Here is a 22,891-nt window from a genome sequence, read left to right on the forward strand (position 1 = left end):
CAAACACATACGGAAACACTGCTGACCCCTGTAGGCCATCATATATTCTTCAACATCTCCGCTATATCAATATCTGAATTATATCAGGAAGAATCACCAGAATGTTACACCGCCAAAAAGCACTGTACTTGGCAACAAAATCGCAGCAGTGTGGTCTTAACAGGACAGGTCAAATTGAGTGTTAGTGTAGCCAACTCAAAATTAAAGTGTGAAAAAAACGGGTACACAGGGCACATCACATTAGTTTGCAAAAACACCATGGATACTGTTAGAGTGATAAAGTGTACACAGATACAAATAAAGGGAGCAACAAGCCAGGCGTTACACAGTACAAAAGGCCACTGCAAGCACACAAGAAAAGAGAAATAGACTAGATGTGGAAGCAAGAATAAATGAAAGATTTATTGAAGGCACAAGATCCAGAAAAGAGCAAGTCATTACTAAAACAGGTTATGTGGGGGAAAATAGAAGATACACATTTTGTTAGAAAATATGTTTTAATTTCTTTTTGTTCTTGAAATACAAACTTAAATGGATCCATAATGGCCCAAAACAACCTTAGTTGTAGATGTAATCAAAATATACATTGGTTTTATAGATATAAAATGTGTGTATTGCTTCCCAATCACCATCTGTGGTACAAAAGCATGAATATGTACAATCGCCCCGTCCCTCCCACCCCCAGCCCCAAGCTGTTCCTGTCCATTACTCCCCATTAAATTCTGAACAGCTCAATGCAGGATCACGATTTTAAGAGGATGTAAAGTTCATGAATGCTTTGCAACCATGTGCAAGTCTCCATAATTTGGTAAATTCCATTTCTTGCCTGCTTTGTACATGAACTTGTCTCCAGAGCTCACTGAAATCTCTGAACCAATGGCCTGCAGTTATATTACCCCAATTGTAACCAATGACAATCTTTCTATTTATTTCATATCATATTTGTATGAATGTCACAAGTTTTTTTTTTTTTTTTTTTTTAAAAGGTTGATATCCAATTCAGCTTCCATAGAACCCAGGTTTAACACAAAGGTTTAGACAATTTATGCACAGTCCATTTCCAACCACTGTAATGAAAGTGGCTCTGATGTTGTCCAAGACCATTCCATACAGACAAGATGGCCTTGGTCCAATAAGGTCTTCCTAATGTAATAGGAAAACAATCAGGCGACATATCTTATTAAATAAAGCAAAAGTAAAAGAAAATGGCTACAAGTAAAACTCTGGAATGGTGGGGGAAACACTTTGGTCCTAGACATATTGTCATTACCCTGAAGAGATTGCAATGAGTTATTGCTTTGCGTCTGACCTATAACTTAAAATGAGACCAAAACCGAAATATGCATTTTCTGATCAGTAAAGGAATCCATTTTGTGGGAAGAACGTAAACCACTTGAGGTTATACAGTCTCTCCTACCAAAAGATGCAGCATAAAAAGGAATGTGTCCGAGTTAAGACTTGCTTAAAGTTCACAGCGGTATCCAAATGACTGTTGTGGCATAAAAGCCAAAAAATTAACCACAGCATGCAGCTTTACCAAGGCTTTCACATCACAAGCACCATTCAAAGTTCTTACCCTCAGGTGGTAAAGTCACAACAATAACGTAAGGACACTTATCAATGCAAACATGGGACAGAAGCTCTGACTGAGCTAATGCACATTTGAGATATGTTGGCGTTGGGGCATTAAGGCAGGACTGATACTTGCACTGTGCAACAAAATGTTTACTATCAATGACAAAGCACCAGAGGCACTTTTAAAAATATTCCAACATTCAGACCATTACGGCTGTTGGGAACCAAAAAGTGCCAGTATAGAGCTGTGTCAAGAGCTATAGCCCTTTGCAAGCTCCCAATCCAAAACTAGTATGCATGTATGCATTACTTTTCCTAATTTTATGATACCCCTGTAATGCTACTTCAATTACTATAATAGTAGTAGTAGTAGCAGTAATAATAATAACGTCAGTCTCACGTTACTTCGAACCCAAATAGAAACTTTTGTCCACTAGTTCTAGAGCTTGCAAAGGGCCTTATTTTGGTTTTGAGCTTCAGAAAATCGTAAAATGACGCAGGTATACAAACTGGATAGGAGTTCTGAAAGAAATTAAGACAGGCTACATATAACACACAGAGAATAAGACACAGTAACCAACATAGGCAAGTAAAGTCTCAGAGCAATATAGACTTCAGCAAAGGCACAGTGGTAAAAGAAGGCAGCCACTGGCCAAAAGAGACCTACCAACTATGAACTACAGTATAAGAATGATACAAATATACTCCATACAATATTGGATTTGTACAAAAAAAACGATTGCATAAATTTAAAAATATAATGGAATGTAAATTTTCTAATCTAGATATAGATACAGTAAATAAGACTTATAGGAATATAAACCCCACTATTGACAGGGTCTTCACTTTCGAAAAAGCTAAATAATGCAACAGGGACAGTGAACGGTCCAAACCAATCAAACAAATAATGACCTTCTTTGCAAGTTGGGGGGAGGAGGAAAAAAAAAAAAGGTTTGGCCTACTCAAAATAGCCCTCAAGCTGCATGAACCGATAACAAGACATTTCAATCCAATCATGTCTCCAACAAGCAATATAGATAAACAGAAATAAGCTGTAAACAGAATATTTGTGAATACAAGTTTTAAATTGACCCGACGAGCCATACCTAATGGGGATATTAATAAAAATGCCAGTGCATTTACTTACTAGAAAAACGAGCAGTAGGAATAGTACTAATAAGGCACAGGGCATTGTGAAGGCATGATGTTCAGAACACAATGGACACACCTCAAGACCTAGTGGTACAAGTCCCCAACAGTAAAGGGAATAACAAATGAATGCAAAAGGCTGAATGACATGTGCAACCTAAAGGACTCCAGGGCAGGAATGCTGGAGCCCACAAGTGTAAACTACTTATACTTGAAGATCATCCATGCGCTAACATGGGGTCTATTCTATCAGCTCAAAACAGAAACAGAAAAATGCCTAAAATTATTCCTTAAAAGCCCAATTAAAATCTGTATCTTTTTCTTCTGTGTGGTTCAAATTGGCATGTCATATAGATCTACATACAGGAAAAAATTTAATAAAGGAATGATGGAAGTGAGTCTTGCGAACAAAGTCCCTCCAAAAAAGTTCCTTCAACAAGATTACACAGTTGAAGTCTAAAGTGACAGCCAATCTTGGCCCCCTGTCCATCTGATCTCCTTAAATGGTAGACTTGGAGAAGGAAACCCTCAGATGGTGGTTCTCGCCGAGGTCGTGATTATGGAATTCAATCAGAGACTCGATTGCCTCCTCCACAGAGCCCATCTGGATCAGGGCCATCTTACGATCCTTCCTGAGCAGAGGTAACAATGAAATGGTTATTATGCATATTCTCATTCAATACAAGATCAACTGTAATTCCATACTGGAATGATAGCAATTTCGAAAAATACTAACTGGAAGAACTTGAAAGCCTTGACCAAAGCACCAGAGCTTGCAAACAGCGTCTTCAGGTCATCTTCAACAACTGCTGGTCTGAAAGCACAAGTGTGAAAGGCCATTAAAATTCCCCAATTAGCCACAAGTGGACATTCAAAGGAACAAAGATGGTGCAGCAGCTCAACGTACGGGATGTTGGAGAGGTGCAGGGTTGCTGATGGAGGGAAGATGTTCTGATAGTTCTTGGAGCCAGGCTTCTTGAAGCGGTGCAAGGGAGAGTTGCTGAAATCCTTAGTCAGGCCTTGGTCTTCCTGACCTTCTCGGGGAAGCTGTACGTTTGTGTGCTTTGACAGGGTCACACGCAATGCCTTCCCATGTAACTTCTGCCCATTCAGGTGGCTCATTGCTGGGGGTGCCACGAATATTAAGTGTCACTCATTCATCCATCGATTCTTAAAGCCTGCCTGACAGTTTGAGCTATCAGGCAATTCTAACAGGTGAACTTAATACAGATACACAATTAACAGACTTCAAAACTCAAATCCATTAATAACCACTAAAAATTAAAATGGAGGCTATAAACTGTGGTGTATTTTACAGATTAAACTGTGGAAGAAAAATGTGATGCTGACAAAAAAAAAAAAAATACATTTTTTAATTACTGTGACTCACTGGTATGTGCACATTCTCAAGCACTGAGCTAAGCTAGCCTTTGTCATTTTGTTGCCAATACCCACATCCGCATTTTTAGAACACTCACCTAACTGGGCCTGAGTTGAATCTGCCATCTGTACCAGGGCATTCTCCTTCTTGTTGAACAGGATTTTCACCCTCATAACATCACCATATACACCTTGATAGAGTGTGAAGAGAAAAGGAAAAGGGGGACAAGGAGGGAGGGAAAACAATGAGAAACTGACAAATTTTCAGCACCTGTCAATGAAAACTATCTGGGCAGGTGCAAACAAATGCTATAGACATCCATTCTAAACATGGGGAAGCTAGTGTATGCAGTAACTTTTGTTCACAATCAAGTCACTCCATTTGTAATGATTCTTAAACACTCCATATGCCAGTCAATAGGTCCCATGCACTGAATTAAAGAATGTTACCATGAAAGCCACTTCTGGTGCACAACTGTACACAAACTAGGCTACAGGATGCTAAGGCTGAATTACAGAAGTTGCGCCTTGAATTTCACTTGTAACACCTACCCAAGACATTAAATCATAACCACAAATTCATTCAATGGAAAATAAACTTCAACAATAGCTCACTAACTTGTTTCTAGCACATTAAATTTAGATTGCAGAAATAAAGGCTAGGACACAGAAAAAAAAAGGAAAGTGTGATATGAAAGGGAAGGCAAGAAAACACAAGGTACTTCAGCTGTTTATTCCTGGAAAATGCCTTTTTGTAAACTACCAAAGAAGCACATTCCCTTTCAGAAATAATTTTGCCAACCTCAACTATAAGGGTGGGGGGGTGACAAGGGGACTAATCAAGGTTGTTGGGAGAGGACAGCCAATGGGTAAGAGCATTGTACAAGCGAAGAACCAGAAGGAATATGAGAACTGCTGATTCAGTCAATCGTACCGTATACACAAAATGGGAGCCTTGACCATAAACCAAAAGCAACTCAGTATTACATTAGAAGGCATGCAAAACAATCAAGCATGCAAATTTGTAAAATGGAGGATTGGTCAAGCCAATTAAACTGGAAATAATCTCAAAAATCAAACAAGGTAAAGAGGCAAAAAGATCCAGCATCTCAAGAAGAAAATAAAAGGCAAATTAGGACATTACACTGAAGAGAAGGGACAGGGCTTGTAAAGGTTTTTGAAAAGAATCAGTTTGAGCCTTGCGATATAGACCGACTAATTCTATACACTGCAGTCCCAGTTATATTTTTCCACATGCACCAAAAGTAACCAAAAGTGGTTTTGTCTTCCCGTCTAAATGCAATTCACCTGAGCAGAATCGCATACAATTTTCACTGTTCCCTGCGTGGACTGACCCAGTGGTAGGAAAATTCCACAAGGGGTACAAATAAACTATGAAAATGCTGCAGCTTTTTGCCAATTCCTTCAAAAATCAACAGGCAAAAACAAAAGAAACCCAAAAGAAGCACTCATCACTTTTTAAAATCAGTTTGAAAAAAAAAAAAAGAAATGTTTTAATTAAATAAGAGCAAAACAAAACTGAACAAACAAGTAATAAAAAATATGCTAATGATAACATACCGAAAAGAATAAAGAGGCATTGGGGCGTAACTCTCTTTATAAGACAGCAGAGGAAGGCAGCGGAGGGAGGAAGGGACAGGAAAAGATCGGAGGCAGGAGAGTGGAGGTTGAACATATCATCCACAGCGAGGCAGTTCCACGGGGAATGGCAAAAAACGGTGGTTGGATCATGAAGATGGTTAATATTTTTGAAGTAGAAGGTGGAGGGAAGGGCATTGATATGGTACAATTATTTTGTGTGTGTGATGTTGTGTGCATGTGTGTTGGTGTGTGCACGTGTGTGTGTGTGTGTGTGTGTGTGAGTGTAATTGTACACAGGAGGCAGATGGGAGGGAAATACGTGGGGCGTGCGATCAGTTGGCAAAAAGAAGATCCAGGGTCAAAGTATTAAAACAAAAAAGGAGGGGAGAGGGGGAATGGGGAGGGAGAGAAACAAGAAAAAAGGAGGTAAAAAACAAGGTCAGTATACACAAAGAAATGTGGTGTTCCATCCTGCAGCTTGCTAATAAATGGTTTAATTATTATAAAAATGGTAATTATTTTTTCCAACCTAGAAGAACACCAAAAAGAAAGTTTAGACATGGTACACAGAAAAAGGCAGACAATATTTCCCTTATTGATTATGTGGGTACTAAATAAAAGGAACAATTAGGTTAAATTAAATTGTAATCAAAAATTAAGAAAAAATGTCAACTTAAACATATGTAATTATTAAAAGTACATTTCATGGAGCTTTAGGAATAGGTCCGAACAACTGGAGATTCTGGTATACTACACTTGACTGATAATGCAGAAGTATAACAGCTAAGCTTATTGAATTTTATAGGGAGCAAACGGTCAATACAAAAAGAAATATGGTTTCTAAAACTAAAGTGTAAAGGCTATAAATGAGTAAGATTGGATACATGACACTCATTAGGTCAAGTAATGTCTGCAAGTTCCCTGTAAGAGCATTTGGAATGCTCAATCTGGTTATACCACAAGCGACCGACTTGTTTGGTTTACATTTATCAAACTGCAATCACAAGAGTAGCTAGGCTAATAAGAGAAAGGTTGTGGTCAAAATGAGTGATCGAGAGTTCCTGCCAGTTTTGGTGAAGTATAAAGGCCATTTTGAAAGTTAATAAAATTCATGGCTTACAAATGAAATGTGCATATGAAATGGAGCACAAAAATCTTTGACAGTAAGATCGCCACAGAATAATGGTCAAACGGAATGATTAGCGTTTGCAAAGTACTTCCAGCATTCAATTAAATGTCAACTCTTCGTACGGCACAGGCTCGAGTGTGTGTGAGTACTGCTCAGTGACACCATGCCTGGAGAAATTGGAAAAGGAATGGTACAATGCTTAAGGTGGAGCAGGACAGGGAATGAGGGGAAAAACTGAGATGCCACAAAAGCTCAGCTGAATTAAAAAAAAAAAAATAGAAAATAAAAACAGTCCTTAGAGGAGCAGCAATGGGGAATGGAAGAGATGGCACTAATAACCCTTCAGCATACAGAATAGAGGTGCAGAATTTAAATATATAAACTGGAAAAAGGGCATACATCTCCCTTCAGTATACTGGCAATGCAGGCAGCTTCAACAACTCTAGCTAAAGCCCATTAACGTAGCCTGTAGAAATTAGCCTACCTAGCCACCTTCAAAACAGGAGCGGGCCTGTGCAAGTGCTTGATATCAATATTATTATATTTAAATGTAAGGTGCTTGGCATGGACGAACCAGGCCTCGGTGTTTAGAAGCCTCTGCGGCTCACAAGCTGGAGGGTAGGGCGGTACCAACCTCTGGGTTCAGGTTGCTGATGAGCATGACGCTGTGGCCGCCGGTGAGGCCCGAGAAGCTGAGGCGACCGGCGGCGGCAGCAGCCGCCGCAGCGCTGGGCATGCCCAGCGAGGCCAGGGCTCCCGGCATTCCAGGCATCGACAAACCTGAGGTACACGTTCACAAGACGCGCGTTTAAAGAACAATTTTTTAATTTAACTACACGCGATTCAAATGCAGTCAAATCCATTCAGCCCTTTAACCTCCCAGCAGTTTAACTGCCAAAACGGTTCCCTTTACCCACTTCTGTGATCTGAAGCACATTTTTATCATCTTAGTCATACTGAGAACAAAGACACACAACGTCACGGATGCGAAGCATTTGGCACTCGTTCTCCACACGAGAGCAAACAGCTCCCCCGTGAGGAGAATCTTTAGCCTGCTAAACGCGAGCGCGTGAGTGCGTTACCAGCCGGGTCTGTGAGGCGCTCGGCATCTAATAATGAAACCCATCTCACTGACCTGCTTGTTGAAAGGCAAAGGCTTGAGGGAACGCGTGAGCTCCTCCGTACGGGGAGGCGGAGATTATTCCCGGTGCCCCTGGAGGAGGAGAACAGGACGTCAGACAGAGCAGCCAGCGAGGGCAGACTGCAGAGGCCCTGCAGGACCGCATCTCCATGCCGACGCTCGACGGTAGCACCTCACCGAAGGCCGCCGCCATGGCGTGGTGGTCCATGGTGGGCTGGCTGTCTCCGGTGGGCAGGTCGGGCCGGGTGTAGTCGCGGCTCTTGTCGTTGTTGTACTTCACGTTCAGGCTGGTCAGTTTGGAGAAGTTGATGCGCAGCGTGCAGCAGGCATTGTAGATGTTCTGCCCATCGAGAGCCTGTGCAGAGATAATTCCATCATAGAAATTGCCGGTACTACTTTCTTTTCAGCAGAAAGAAGTAAATAAAAATGTTTTTAAAACACCACTATGGAAATCTGATAAAAGGTGGAATGAGACAAAAAAGAAAAAACCACTAGCCAAATAGAGCCTTTGAGTGCTTTACACAAGAGAACAACATAGGCCAAATGATTAGTGTAATGCATCCTCACAGCAGGCAGAGGGCGCTACCTACCAGTTTAGCATGCTGGGCAGTCAGGCCATCTGAATACTGCAGCAGGGCTTGGAACTGGTTATTTTTTGTGAATGTTATGATCTTCAACACTGTGCCAAACTTTGAAAAGATCTGCGGAAGAAATTATATATTGTAAACGGTTACTCCAAATTAGTCTTTTGACCATTTTCTAAATGAGCAGGTATCACAAATATACAGAAACTTTGCTAATCAGCAGTAAACTCAAGTAAAAATGTAGGAATAGTGCACAGAGTCATCATGCTGCCACACGAGCAGCAGAAGAACCCGCGGCTGGCTGTGGGTACCTGGTGCAGCACGTCCAGGGTGACCGGGTAGAAGAGGTTCTCCACGATGATGCGCAGGACGGGACTGTGGCTGCCCATGCTGGAAGGGTCCGCGACGCTGGCCATGGTCATCCCGCCCGTCTGGACAGCGTTGACCGCCTGCAGCGCGGCCTGGGCCCTCTGCCCACGGAAGGAGGAAGACGGGGCGTGAGCGTGCTTTTCATAGCTCCTTCTCAAATTGCATCAACACCACGCAGGTCGCAATGGCAATCAGGAAGCCACACATTGTTCCTGGCAAAGCCTGGTTTGGCACTCCTGCATGCCTGATACCACCGCCCTGCCAGTCTGCTATAACCAAACTTCCGAATGGATCATGCAAATATACCAACAGACACCGCAGGCCGCTCAAAAATTCCAATTCAATGGCACGGCAGGGTTATGAAATTGCAACAGTAAAGACTTAAATCTTAAGAATCAGTCCCAGGCTTCCACATCAATTTCCAAACACCTAGCAAACTGAATGTTCAGCCTTTGGGGTAGTGGATACGGGTGCAAAGAACAAACACAAACATCTTGGAATGCTGACTGTCGCCTCCAGTTTAAATAATATTTACGCCGAGGCGGACCGGCCAAAGTGACCGCGCTTAAATGCGGCTATCGGCTAAGAGGCCGCGGGGGAGCAGATGACGCACGTCTGCAGAGTCCGCGGTTCTGACGGTATGTCGTTTCCTAAGAAACTATTCGGGGTGGTACGTCTGCCTGGGATAAAAGGCGCACTCCACCACAAGGTAATCAGGCCAGGGCCACACAGACCTCAAGACTTCTGACAAAAGGCAGGAAATGGGAACAGCGTCAGCGGCAAGGGCTCATTGTTCAGATGGCCACTGTGTGGGAGGTAGCCATTTTTATTTGAGACGGGTGCACGCTACTCAAAAAAACAGAAGTAGTTGTACACACCTACGTACATATAACCTGATTTATAAATGGCTTCGTAAAAAAATTCGCCTCGAAAACACTGGTTTTACAAGCAATTTTAATGACATAAAATGGGCGCTGTTGTGGACGTCAAGGTTTGCGCGTTTCCTGGCCTTCCACTTACCACCTGATTGGGTGAATTGTCGGTCTTGAGCTCCTTGTGATTGGAGTACTGCATGAATATAGGGTGGTTCCTGATCACCGGGGTGAAGGAGGAGTAGTAGGTGACCATGGTCTGCGCCGCCTCTTCGGAGTTCATTTCCAGGAAGGCCTAAACGGAGAGAACATCAGCTTTCCTGTTCCAAGACCACAACTTAAAAGGCTTGCGCTTTCCGGAAGATACATCCGGCTACGTAAAAGACGAGGGAAGCAGACGACCGTTCCAGCCCCAGTACCTGGTTCTTCCCTTTCAGCATGAGCAGGTTGGTCACTTTGCCGAAGGGCAGCCCCAGGGAGATCACCTCGGCCTCGTTGATGTCATTGGGGAGCTTGCGCACGTGTATGACGCGGGACGGAATGCCTGGGCTCCTGATTTCACCTTTGAACTTCTTGCTGTCATTGCCATTCGCTACAGGACGACACACACGCACACCTGTGAAAATGTTTTCTTATAGCGAATATTAAAATGCAAGGATTTCCAGAGTGGGAGAGAAACTCACCTGCTCCAGACGAACTGCTCATGATATAGGGCCCGTTAGAGACGCAAGAGGAAAAAAGTTCGTCAGATCCTCTCTGCAACAAAGAAAACGGGGGGGAATTAAGATATCAGTATTCAAGATATCAGCCATTACAGTACTCATTTCACATGCCATGCTTATTACACAACCTAAAAGAAAACAAGTGAAAAAAGAAATTGCACAGACAAAAACCAGACATGCTTATCACTGAAATGATTTACTTCAGGATTAAAACAAAAGCACTACTTCACACTGGACATTCACTGCAGATCAGACAAACACAATGTTATTCAGGTGCAAACTAAGGAATCCATTGAACCTCTTCTCAAACTTAAAATTCCCAGTGAAACTTAATCAAGTTGAACATAAATGTTACACAATTTCTTGTTCAAGACCGTTGTTAAACGCCAAAGCCAGATCCACCTAGACCGCTTCTTCTACTTTTTCCTGAAGTCAGCAGAGACACTGAACAGTGATGATTATGCCATGCCAGAGGGCATTTCCCTAGAGGGCGATTAACGTGGGCAGTGCCAGCTGCTCAGGTTGCTGGGAAAGTAGGCAATTCCACCAGACTCATCTACATGCACTTCCAGAACAGTCGGTCATATGGGACTGCCCTGCAGAAGGACTGACATGGCAACCGCAGGATGCCTTTCAGGAATCTTCACAGACGTACTGTATGGGGGGGGAGTTCCAGGCCCTTCTTTATGAGTGTTCCTATCCATCCGCCATTACATAAAAAAATAAGGACTTCAGAGAAGACTACACTTGAAATAGAAGCATTCAATGAGGTCGGGTCACCTCCCCCGCACCGCCCCAGCAGCGGAGCGGGGGGCCCGCGCGTCGCTCAGCACGGCCCCCGGGGGAGGAACCCAAGCCTCAAAAAGAGCCATCAACTTCTGGGTCGCCAAGCAGCAGCGGGAAGGAGTGGGAGGGAGAATCCAATTCTGTAACCTCCCGCAACGCTCACAGTTTTACTGGAGCGCCGCTTCATTACCGTAACGCCTGTGCGCTGCCTCGTGCCAGGCACGGAAACGTCCTGCTGGGCCGCGAATGCTCACCTCAGTTTTCAGCTGCATTTTCATACTGACCGTTCCCAAACTCAGAAGACCCCAGTCATCTCAAAGTAACCAAGATGAACTGGCCAGGAATGCGAATGACAGGAGCTAGTTCACCACGCAGGCATTTAAACAGACCATAATCCGGTGTTTTAATGCATTTCCTGGAATAGGGAAATTAAACCAAGGCCTAATTGTTTGCATGCATGGTAAATTCTCCTCCTTTATCAAGCCCAAAAGCCACAACTCCCCCTCCCCATGTATCTGGTTTGCAAAAATATAAATAACCAATTTAGCAACAGATGCAGAACAGATGCAACCAGACCGGATGCACTAAAGCCGCGTTTCCACCAAAATTACCCGGAACTTTCAGTCCCAGGAACTACGTTACCAGGAACTAAAAGGTTCCTTCAGCCAATGGTTGTCTGCGTTTCCACCGGGGTCTAAAGTACCGCGAAGATTAGGCAAATTAGCCCACTGACGTTGTCGTCGGTCCCTCTGTCATATGATTTCTTCTGTAACCCCATATTACCACCGAAGTAGCCTACATTATTTTCTAATAACCGGGACAGCCCGGAGGGGTTTATTCCACTTATATACAACGGGTTACCAACAATGACTATATATGGTTACTTTTGTATTTATTGATTTTCATATATCCTCTCAAACACATTCATTAACAGCAGAAAACATGCACACGTTGTAAACAATTTGCTGTTTTATTACTTTCTCGTCGTCAATTCCATATAGGCTAATCGCAAAATGACAAGAATAGAACGAAAACTCGGACTTGCGTGAAAATGTAAATTAGTAGTGGTACAGCCACCGTTTGCTTTCCTTCGAAGTTACTGCTAGCCGAGCAGCGAAGTGTGCCCTCCAGATGCGAACCATGCACCATAAATGAGTCCATAGTCTTCCTGGTCTTTTCGTGGAATTGAAAAATGGCAGTAAAATTGAGTAAAATCACGGCAGTCTGAAAAAGCTAAAGGGAAGATTACTAGAATTAACCTGTTATTTTACCCGGATAAAAAGTGCGGAAGGTGATTTCCAGTTTGCTTGTACTGTATCACCAATGTTAATTATTTATGCAGAACTACCGCATACCTCACATAACTGTATCAAACGTTTTGAGTCAATTACAACGGGCTAACAAAGAAAATCCGGAAGAAAATATTCAGCAACCGAATTAATCCGTTTGAATGTTTTGGTAGCCTACGTAATATGCTGTCCTAGCACGAATGCTTAGCATTTTATAAAACGAATACTAAAGCAAGAAAAGAACAGAAGAGCACACGTTATAATTCCAAGACGTTGACAGGCTATAACCAAAAGTAGGCTACTGCGCCGCATAACATACAAGTTTGATTTGTTATTATGAAAATAAATTGGTTTGCCGCTGCATATTTTCAAACATGGCGGGTAATGGCGGAAAATAAATACAACACAAATGCTACGAGTACTCGACCAATCAGAAATGTTCAGCGCTGCAAGCTCCACCCAAAAGGTTCCTGTACTTTCGGAAAGTACTACCCCCCGAGCAGGAACGTTTTGAGGGGTAAAACAAAGCCCCCAGAACTAAATTTAGACCCTAGTTCCTGCGGTGGAAACGCACTGAGTTCCTCAAAAGGTTCCTAGTTCCGGGGTATAGTTCCTGCGGTGGAAACGCGGCTTAAGCTACAGTTGTGCACTCCAAGGACCAAATCAAGAATTCCATCGCAATTAGCAAGAAGCACCAAATTAAAATTCAGGTAACGGCAGGATTGCAGTGGGTGCATTTATATAATATTGTACAAAGACAATGCTAATTCCAAGGCTTTCCTCAAAAAATTGACTTTGCAATTCCATTCTTAAAACTGTCTTTACACCATACTTTACATGCATTTTCAGATCTTTCACCAAATCAAGGAAAAAAAACTACAGCAATGGTTTCACTTTTACTTTACACTGATATTTAGGAATTTAATACTCTTATCCAGAGCAATTTACACAATATTTATTTTTTTCCCTAAACTATCCATTTATACAGCTTGATTATTTTCACTGAAGCAATTTAGGTCAAGTCCCTTAAATATTATACCAGATGTAAATATCAGGGCCTCAGTAATGTAGGCTAATTAGACAGGAATGCTTGAAACTCTTACCCTATGACCTCTGATGCAATTATTTGGCCTCTGACCGGAAGTCAAATTACAAAACAGTTTCTTTAACTGCAGTTGAAGACCACCAGCCAAGACATGAAAAGGTCTCAGATCTCTCGTACTCTCTCAGAACGCGGCGCGTAAATCAGGAGGAAAATACAGCAGCCTAGAGACGGACGCCTCCCTTCCTCTCAGCTATAAATAACTATTTTGTGGAATGTGCCTTTCACCAAATCTGGATTGCTAGATATCTAGGTAAGATTTTTCTTCCTAGTGTTCAGATACCCTCAGGCATCGGCTTCAAGTGCAGACAATAACGGACTGTGCCACAGAATCCCAGCCACAATAGAACAGGCCCCAAACGTCTGTAAATTGGCTCGGCAATCCCAGACGAGCATTCGAGACCCTGCAGAGCCTATAGAAACCCCGGCGAGACGTGTCCCGTTGGTCGTGATCCAAGCGGGCCGGCGCAGTGACCAGTCCGTCCTGCTGGGAGCAGCCGGCTCCCTGTAACAGAGCTCTGGGAGGAAACGCTCCACTCAGCAGTGTGGGCCCTCCACACCACACATTCTGAAACGCCAGCAGAGGAGGACCCAATGAGAACCACATGTGCGGACGAGGAGGGGGGCGTGCGCAAGAACGTTTAGCGAGTTCAGTCGTCGCGGGGCGGTTTCAGCGATTCGGCCGCGCGGCCGTGCGCTCAAACCCAGGGAGCGGGCCGGGGCGAGGCGCACAGACGCCGCTTTGTGTCCACGCCGCAATATCCTCACACTAACGCGCTTCACTGGGAGGCAGGCAACAGCCTCTCAACCAGACTCTCCCCTTCTGGAGCTGGGAAAGACCAACTCACTGCACTGTATTCATAAGGCACTTCACATGAGCAGGACTGCCGATGGGGTTAAGCCCCTTCAACGACCTCTTTGTTTGCACAGAGGGCAAAAGATCCGTTTTATACGCAGGAAAATAACTCATTATCTGCACACATAACATTATTATACGAGGCCATTGGAAATATGAAACTGGACTGTGAAATATCAACTTACAAAGCGTGAGGAAGAAAATGGAGAGTACAAGATAAATGACTTAAGGTGAGGCAGTGAAAGAAAGGGCCGAAACCGCCGCTTAACAATGCATTTCAGGAATGGAGCCGTTGCCATGGAAGCAGTGAATGTCACTCTCTCACCATGGAAACCCTACCCAAAGGCTTCCAGGTTCACTCAGCCCCACCCAACATTCTCTGCCAGAATACAGCAGTTGTTCGTCTTACGCTGGCAGGTCAGATTAGGACTGTGCTGTGCACAACCTGTTTCCCCATAGTATAAAAAAGGGACCAGCCCACAATTACATGAATAATACAACAGGGAAAACAAAGGATTGTTTCGAGGTCAGTTTTCCGTTGCATTCAGCCTAGCTAATTTGAGGACAGTTCCCCATCGGCCTTGAGCAGTCTTAAGAGTTTCCAGTGGCATTGCTGCCCGCACAACAGCCCGGCCCTTCATGCGGCCAGCCCATCACAGCTACACCCAGTACAAAGTTCACTTTGCGAGCACACGTGTGTGTGTGTGTGTGTGTGATCAGAGGGGGGAGGGGGTTACAGCCCGGCCAAGTTATTTCAGCACACATCTCCCCTCTCTGAAGGCCTGCTGTGACCCGTGCCCGGTGTCTGCAGATCAACCCTCTGAAGAGCAAAACGGACACACGGAGCAGAGCAACATGTGTGTTGATGGAAGGGGCCCAGCGTATTTGCATACGATGAATAGATCCCATTCATCTCTTAGTCACGTTAGCACTCCCCCCCCCCGTCTTTGGGGAATGCCTGAGGGAAGCCATCTTCAGTGCTAAGGTAAACAATCGGCCGTTTGCGCTCGATGGCCACCCCCCACCCCAGTTACTTTTCACAGGGAAGAGGGGTGGACAACCCCCTACGTCAGCCACTTCGCCCAAACGGCCTCAGGCGCTGCCGAAGGGTCCCATTACAACGAACCGCATGATACAATATGCAGAGATAAGAATCCTATTACGAACCACGTGTTCAAGTCACATAGAGCTTGACAGTACAGGTAATATTCCCAGGGGAGAAACGATGACTGGGCAAAAATACAACACAAAGCGAGAATTACCTTAACACTATTATATTTTAAACAAGGAAACTGCAACCAGAAACAATGGTTACCAGCCCCCAATATCACCCCACCTAGTAATACTAGTTGCAACTGTGACATGAGAATCGATGGCTAGTGTGCATACAATGGTTAAAATCCTGGCATGTTTTATTTAAACGGTGAAAACCAGGATGGCTACATTTGCAGTCCTTACTCAATTGCACTAAAAGAGCTGGAATTCTTCAGTGTGTCTGTAGATTTTATTTTCATCGTTTTAACACAAAGTTGTCACCGTTGGCAGCGACAGAACTTCAAAACGGGTAAATTCTCCAAAAGTGAAGCAATCCTTCAGCACACACAGTTATAGTAACAGGACACCACAGGGCTGCAGAGGAAACTCACACAAGACAAATTATGGACAGAGAGGAAAAAGAATGCTGCTCCCTTTCCTGTGCTGATAAGACGAAGGACACTATAATAGTTAGCCTTAGTAAATACTTTTCATTACATTTATCACTGCAATGCCTTTTCACAAACACTGTAGTGATAAATGTAATGAAAAGTATTTATTAAGGCTGACACTATTACAGAGTGTTGGAGATACACAATTGTCCTTTGTTCTTCACCTAGGTCAGCCTGGCCTGCAGCATTCCACATATGATTATCTCCATTAGACCACTACAGTATGCAAATGGATGGCCTTCGAGGGCCAAAATCACTGTGCCAGAACAGAGGTTTCACAAAGCAATTACTAAGGCAGAGATCCACCCCTCCCCAACAACAAGCATACGCCCGGAGATAAATCGGGACGAGGCCAGGCCATTCTTTTATATACTTAAGCCAGAACAAGTTAAGCCTCTAACGTACAGTAATGCAACGCTACACACCCCGTCCCATTGTGTAAAAAGACAGTTATGGCGGAGGCAGGATAAGGTCCTTCGTTTCCTGACAGGAATGAAGAATCTAACGGTTCAAGTACGACATGTACAAGCCTGTCAGCTACATCCTGTGAGTAAGAGCAAACCTCTAAAAAAAAGAAAATATGAAGAGAAAAGGGGTTTGGTGGAATCTGGGAGCTGGGGAGATAGGAATGTACCAGCAGCATTCCAGGCACTCTGCCCAGCCAGCCAGCAATTACAGTTTCCACGGCAACAACCATGTTCAAACTACTCCAGATGAAAACAGTTTAGTAAGGGAGGTGGGAGGGAGGATATCGTAGTGATGTTAAGAACTTCAGACCAACCAAGCTGATCATCCTTCTATTCTGTCAAAACTCACTTTTATTCCTTTAATTTATTTCCCACCATGTCAGATTTTGCCTTCCTGGAGTCCCACAAGTTTTAATTCCATCAATCTGGAGTCAATTACAGCATGCTGAAAGCAGTGCATGCGCAACATTCTCTGCGTCTTACCAAACAGCTTTATTTTAGTCAGCCTGCTTTTCTGGAAAACCTAATTCACGAAAACACAACAATAAGGCTTTGCAATGGAATACAGCTCTCTTATCAAGCTAGATCACATCCTTGAAAGTGGATTAATCCCATGAAAGGAACCTTTCAATAAGGGTAGTCAATCAATGGCACATTGATTCTTCATCAAAGATTTGAACTGAATATTATACAATGATCTACTGAGGCCTTAAACCCAAAGTGCTAGGTCTGTCACCAAAAACCAGTTAAAAACAGGCATGAGAAGTTCTGCCGCAAAGCTTCTCTTACACTACAGGGTTACTTATACCTGGTCTACATGGTCTACTGTAAAATGCTGAAGTTTTACCCTCATTTGCTAAAACCTGATCAACCCAGGTTCCCAGTAATTCCATTCAGCAACAATGGGTAGAGGCAGGGAAATGGCAGAGAAAGAGGGGTGCCTACCTTTGTACCAACTGTAATATCGTGGACACTGCTGTGAAGAAAAGACAGGAATGTTAGATAGCAGTAAAGATGGGAATTTAATTTGTAAAAGATACTTGAGGTTAAATAGTTAATGGAGGTCACATTATATTCAGGGAATGAGCAAAGTTGGGACTGTGAGAAAAGGGCAACAGCTAAGCAAGATTCACTTGAAGTTACCTGTAGCACACAAAGCATAAACAGGGAAACAGTAAAGCAATGAAAGCATATGACAACGAAAGTATTGAAGCTGAGAAGCAAGTATATCACAGTTTAAAATTTAGACTGAATGATAAACTAGTTCTTTAGAAAAGCAAAATTAAAGATGGCTATAAAGTGAAATACCCCAGTAAACACACACAGACAGACACATACACACTTTTAGATGCAAACAATTGGAGGAAGATGAAACCTAGACAACAATCCAGAAAAAAGCTTAGTCAAGTAATCGGACGGAAAGGCTGTGCTTCCAAAAACTTTGCATCCTTTTTTGTCAGCTATTTGAAGACATGGACACTGCCCACTAAAACTAGTTCATAGTTCCCCTCAGAATTTCACCTTGCACCTCGTGCAAAAGATAAAATTAACAGCTGAGAAAAGGCTGCAATTGTGCCCCCACACCTTAGCTAAAGTACTCTGAACTGCCAATCGGCTCCATTTCCCACAGTCCCACGCTTTTCCTGAAATATGAGCAGAATTTCAGAATGCTGCCCTGCTGACACCGGTTCAGATTAACCTCATATTCATATCCTGTTTCTCATAGGCCCCTAGCAGGACACAGAGCACCAGGGAGCCATCCTTCCCACGTGGCCTAAAGCAAGAGCTTTCTTGCATTTCACAGTTCTCCTGAAGCAGCAAGATTATCCACCTCAGCCCATGAAACTTCAGTGTTAACACACCGAGTGGAAAAGTATCAGAAATAAAGTATTGACTGGGAGTGCTTGTCTGTAATTACTAATGCACATTACCATATAGGCTATACCAAGCATCTTGTCATTTTGAAAAACGTAGGATAAAGATGCATAGCTATTCAGGCTCGATACATCAGACAGAACCAAAGAACAAGGACAAACAAAAAAGACCCAGAAGACAGACAGCACAGCTTGTGGTTTCCATTAGACAAGAAGCAACCCAAATATCAAATATAGGTCATACACAGGACTGAAGACAAACCAGCTTTCATTTAAAACACAAGATTAGATCAGTCTTAGGACACAGTTTGTCCATTCTCCTTATTGTCCTAGTTCCAGACTGTTCAGAAAAAGAAAAGCACAATAAAACTGAAGTGTGGCAAAAAAGTAAAAGCTAAAATAAAGCACCACATATAACTGAAGTAAAAAATAAAATCACCCTTTAAACAAGCTTTACCTTTAGATTAGAGCATGGCTCAGACATTACACATTTACTTGTTTGATAGCAATGATTGAATCACATACCCTTAGATTAGCTACCTTTTAAGTTACCTAAACCATTTACAATAACAATAATCTAAGAATACAAACAGTTGATCATAGCCAATAACCAAAACAGTTTAGCTAATCAACTAAAACATAGGCTACTATGAAGAGGGAGGCGTACTCTGCTAAATCTCACAAATTGTGAGATCTAGGCCTGTATGAACACATCACAATATGGAAATACTGCAAAGTTAAACTTACGTAGATGGAAATAATCATTTACTTCTGTAAAAACAATATTTACCAATATCCCTTCATTGGGTACATCACTTTTCCCGCTTCTGCCCCACGTAAAAATAGAACCCATATGCCACTTACGTGCGCTGTGGATATTAGGCTAATTTCAGAAGAAATACTTGATTATTTTCCTGTAATGCAGGCTTGTACATAATGAGGCAAAACTGAGGCCATACCTGGCTAATTATCCCAAATCGTTAAACCCAGAGGGCTTAAACTCATGTTGGGCAAAGTACCATGCCATTAAATAACTCAGGCTTTAAAGCAGTTAGCTTCACTAAATAAGCCACCTTTCTCATGGTGGAAGTGGAAGATAAAGGTATTATGGGTGCCCCCTATAGCTGGAATCATATCCATAAATAGCATGCTAAAGGAAGGGATGAACAATGCAAACTGATTACTCAATGGCTCATAAAATCAAACGTATACAGTACCCTTGGAAACAGGGTTTTACTCCAGTTCTGCATCAAGAATGACTTCATGCAGAGAAACCTGTATTAAGTCTCCGTCAGGCAGGAGAGCAATTAAATTGTTGTTTTTGCAGGGTACTTTCGTTGCTCTTAATTGCAATTTACATAATAATAACACTGATTCACCTGTTCGTTGATTAAACCTTTCATTCAGTAATGAGTCATGATTCTATTGTTGGAGAATCGAATAACTCAACATTACAGGTCCCATCCCTGGTTAGGAGTTAGATGTGTTGAAGTTCACACAAAAACTTCAACACTTTGCAAAGTAAGGTTGACACTATATGCACCTTTTGGCCACCGATAATTCAAAGCTAGGTACAAATGAACTGGACTCACGCACATGCATTCCTTGTCCTACAGCTTATAGAAGATAAAGCTGAATAATCAACATGATTACCCTCTAAAACCACAGTGCACCTAGCCTATATTACAAAACTTCAGTGGAGGTATTATTTTCTGCCTTCACATTCAAGAGCGCAGGAACAGCCCAAACTGTATCAGCAGCCACTAAGGCTAAAAGGCCAGGGGCCGCATCAACAGTTCAACACAATCAAAGCCAATTAACACAGTAAGGCAATCTGGGCAGAGGTTTGAAAAAAATCTATTATTTTTTACATCCACAAGCAAAGTGGAAAGTTGATTGAATGCTCCAAACAGCGTGCATATGTAAAAAATACGTGAACTTACTCTAGTTCCGTAGCGTAAGTGGATCCCATAGGATACAAATCAGTCTCCAGACGGCTGTGGAAAAAGACGGAGGTAACTTACACCAACATGTATTTTACCAACCACAGTGACTGTCCTGCTGTTCAAACATCACATTTTAGAAGTTAACCAAGGTTGTCAGTACGCATGTTGATCCAAAACAGCAAAATATACCCAGCACAATACAAACGAGAAACGAGTGTCTGAAACTTCAAGAACTTTTGAGGCAAACATTTCTTCAAACCGATATTTTTACTTTTTTTTTTTTTTTTTGCATCAGTTTGAAAGACAAATTAAATAGCATGGTTATGGGCGCTAGCCAACATGTCTTAAAAAAAATGTAATCTGACACTGGGCACACCCGGCACGGTCCAAGGCAGAACATTAACATGGCGACCTGTAAGAGAAAATAGTGAGAATCCTTCCTCTTCGTCGAAACATTTGAAATAAGATTAGTAATTTTCAAAAGGGCATTTCTGTCAGCAATCAATCTGGCCAAATATATTGATTCACACTGTTAATCAGTTAAGCAATAAGTTAATGTAGATTCATTCAGCAAATGAACCAAGTCGGTTTACATTACACGTTATCGTATGACGACGTTTTCACTAATTTAGTGCATAAAAATGTGTGACGCCATTAAACAAAACGTCAACTCTGATAGCCAAAAAAGACTGACCGAGTTGAATGGTACCATTATAAGTGAGATGGCAGCAAACTGAATAACAAGGTTGCCAAGTTAAATTTTAACTAACACCTCGCTATGCTTGTTGTATTTAAGCAACAGTCAGTCGGGTCTGTGTCACCTAAACTAAAGTTGATTAGCTAATGCGTGTTAAACGTTTTGCTAGATGTTACCGACGGTCATTAAATACATGAAGGCGAATATTAGCTAACTTACTATATTAGACAGTACACATTGTCCCATGGCGTGTCGTTACTTTAGTCGCATAAAACAGGAAGCCAGCGATACGTTCACACAGGGCTCAGTAACACAATGTTCAAGAAACGGGAAAGCAGTTGAAGATGCAACGATGGCGAACGCCCAGGGACATTCAATTTTCAACCGGGTAGCTAACTAATCGCCAGTTTACATGCAAAATATAGCTAGTCTACGTTTACATGTAAAATTAAGAGTACCAACATTTGTAAGGCGGATTTCAGGCAACTTTAGAAATCCTACAGGTGGCTGTCCTCATAACTAGCCATCGCAAATAAAGACGAGTATCCGCTAGCTGTTAGCTTAAAAAAAAAACTTTCTCTGTCCATAGATGCTGACCACATACGCTGGCCAGTTTGCTAGTCAGATAGCATGAGCTGACGTTACGTTACAAGTGTCAACCCCAAAAGCTAGCTATCTGGCTACCGAATAAAGTCACCAAGCTACCTTGTCCAGCATGGCCGTGTTTGTTGTATAAGGAAGTTTCTATCGCAACGAAAGGAAATCTAGCTGCTACATGGAACAGTTTATGATCGGCTAGACTAGTCTAGCTAGGTAGCTAACTCAGCTGAAAGTTTTTCGAAGTAGATGCAACATAAACAGTTTTATCACGAGTTCAATTTTAGTTTGTAATACATTATGAGAACTACCAAGTAATGTTATTTGATCACTTACCCGTCCATTGCACAACACAGAACTACAGGTCAGAGCAGCGACTGTGCAGTCTGGCCGAGTTTTCTTATACCCCTACAAAATGGCGGAGAAAGCCAAGATGCACTCTGATTAGCCCAGCGACAGGAGAGAACCAAAAAGAGGTGGGCGTCTAAAAACAGAGGTGCAAAGTGGTTGGACAAGACGACGATCCCTTGCAGAGGGCAGCCAAAAAAGTTTCATGTGAAGTTTGATTGTTCGTAGTAGTTGTCGATTAAACACTCCAGCTTCGCGCTTCAATAGGCTGGTTGGTCTAGGTACCCGATCTATCAAATCAGTAGGCGGGTCATCCCTGTGTTGTTTCACCGAGGCCTACCCACACAGTTATACATGCGTGTCTATGGGCCTACCTCAAGAGAAAACGTGTCTCGTTGTGAAAATCTGAAGTGGGAGTGTCTACAATTTATTGTGTTCAAACAATTCGTTACCATTACCATTAGTCCACCAATTGACACCACCAAACCAAACAGCTTCTTGACGCACCACATGCCTTGTGTGTTAAAAGTTTAAAATCCGTTTTTTAAATGAATACAAAATTTCAGTCATAATGACCAGGTGGTTGGTGGGGGTGATCAAGAATAGCAAGGGGAAAGTGATACAGTTGTTTACTTGCTAAATATTTTAAAAGAAACGACTAGTACAAAAAAACCAAGTAGCCTACAAAACCCGCACATTC

At 42.6% G+C, this 22,891-nt stretch overlaps 1 protein-coding gene across 4 annotated transcripts; it reads right to left on the minus strand.

The window, feature by feature from the left end:
* Window positions 1-377: 377 nt before the first annotated feature.
* Window positions 378-22,467, minus strand: ptbp1b (polypyrimidine tract binding protein 1b). 4 transcript variants are annotated; one of them, XM_064331405.1, is made up of 16 exons: window positions 22,180-22,467; window positions 20,547-20,600; window positions 17,675-17,702; window positions 10,485-10,557; window positions 10,221-10,393; window positions 9,950-10,096; window positions 8,872-9,030; window positions 8,567-8,677; window positions 8,154-8,331; window positions 7,971-8,048; window positions 7,470-7,615; window positions 5,686-5,719; window positions 4,203-4,295; window positions 3,632-3,848; window positions 3,461-3,538; window positions 378-3,356 (listed from the first exon to the last, which is right to left on the minus strand). In XM_064331405.1, exons 1-16 carry the CDS (start codon window positions 22,185-22,187, stop codon window positions 3,224-3,226), a joined length of 1,710 nt encoding a protein of 569 aa, XP_064187475.1. In that variant the 5' UTR covers window positions 22,188-22,467; the 3' UTR covers window positions 378-3,223. The 4 variants fall into 4 exon arrangements, with proteins under 4 accessions (XP_064187475.1, XP_064187474.1, XP_064187476.1 ...); XM_064331404.1 differs by having other exon boundaries at window positions 17,675-17,705; window positions 22,180-22,465; XM_064331406.1 differs by lacking the exon at window positions 22,180-22,467 and adding an exon at window positions 21,466-21,952 and having other exon boundaries at window positions 17,675-17,705.
* Window positions 22,468-22,891: the final 424 nt, after the last annotated feature.

Source organism: Anguilla rostrata, chromosome 4, assembly GCF_018555375.3.
Source record: "Anguilla rostrata isolate EN2019 chromosome 4, ASM1855537v3, whole genome shotgun sequence".
Taxonomy (NCBI): Eukaryota; Metazoa; Chordata; class Actinopteri; order Anguilliformes; family Anguillidae; genus Anguilla; species Anguilla rostrata.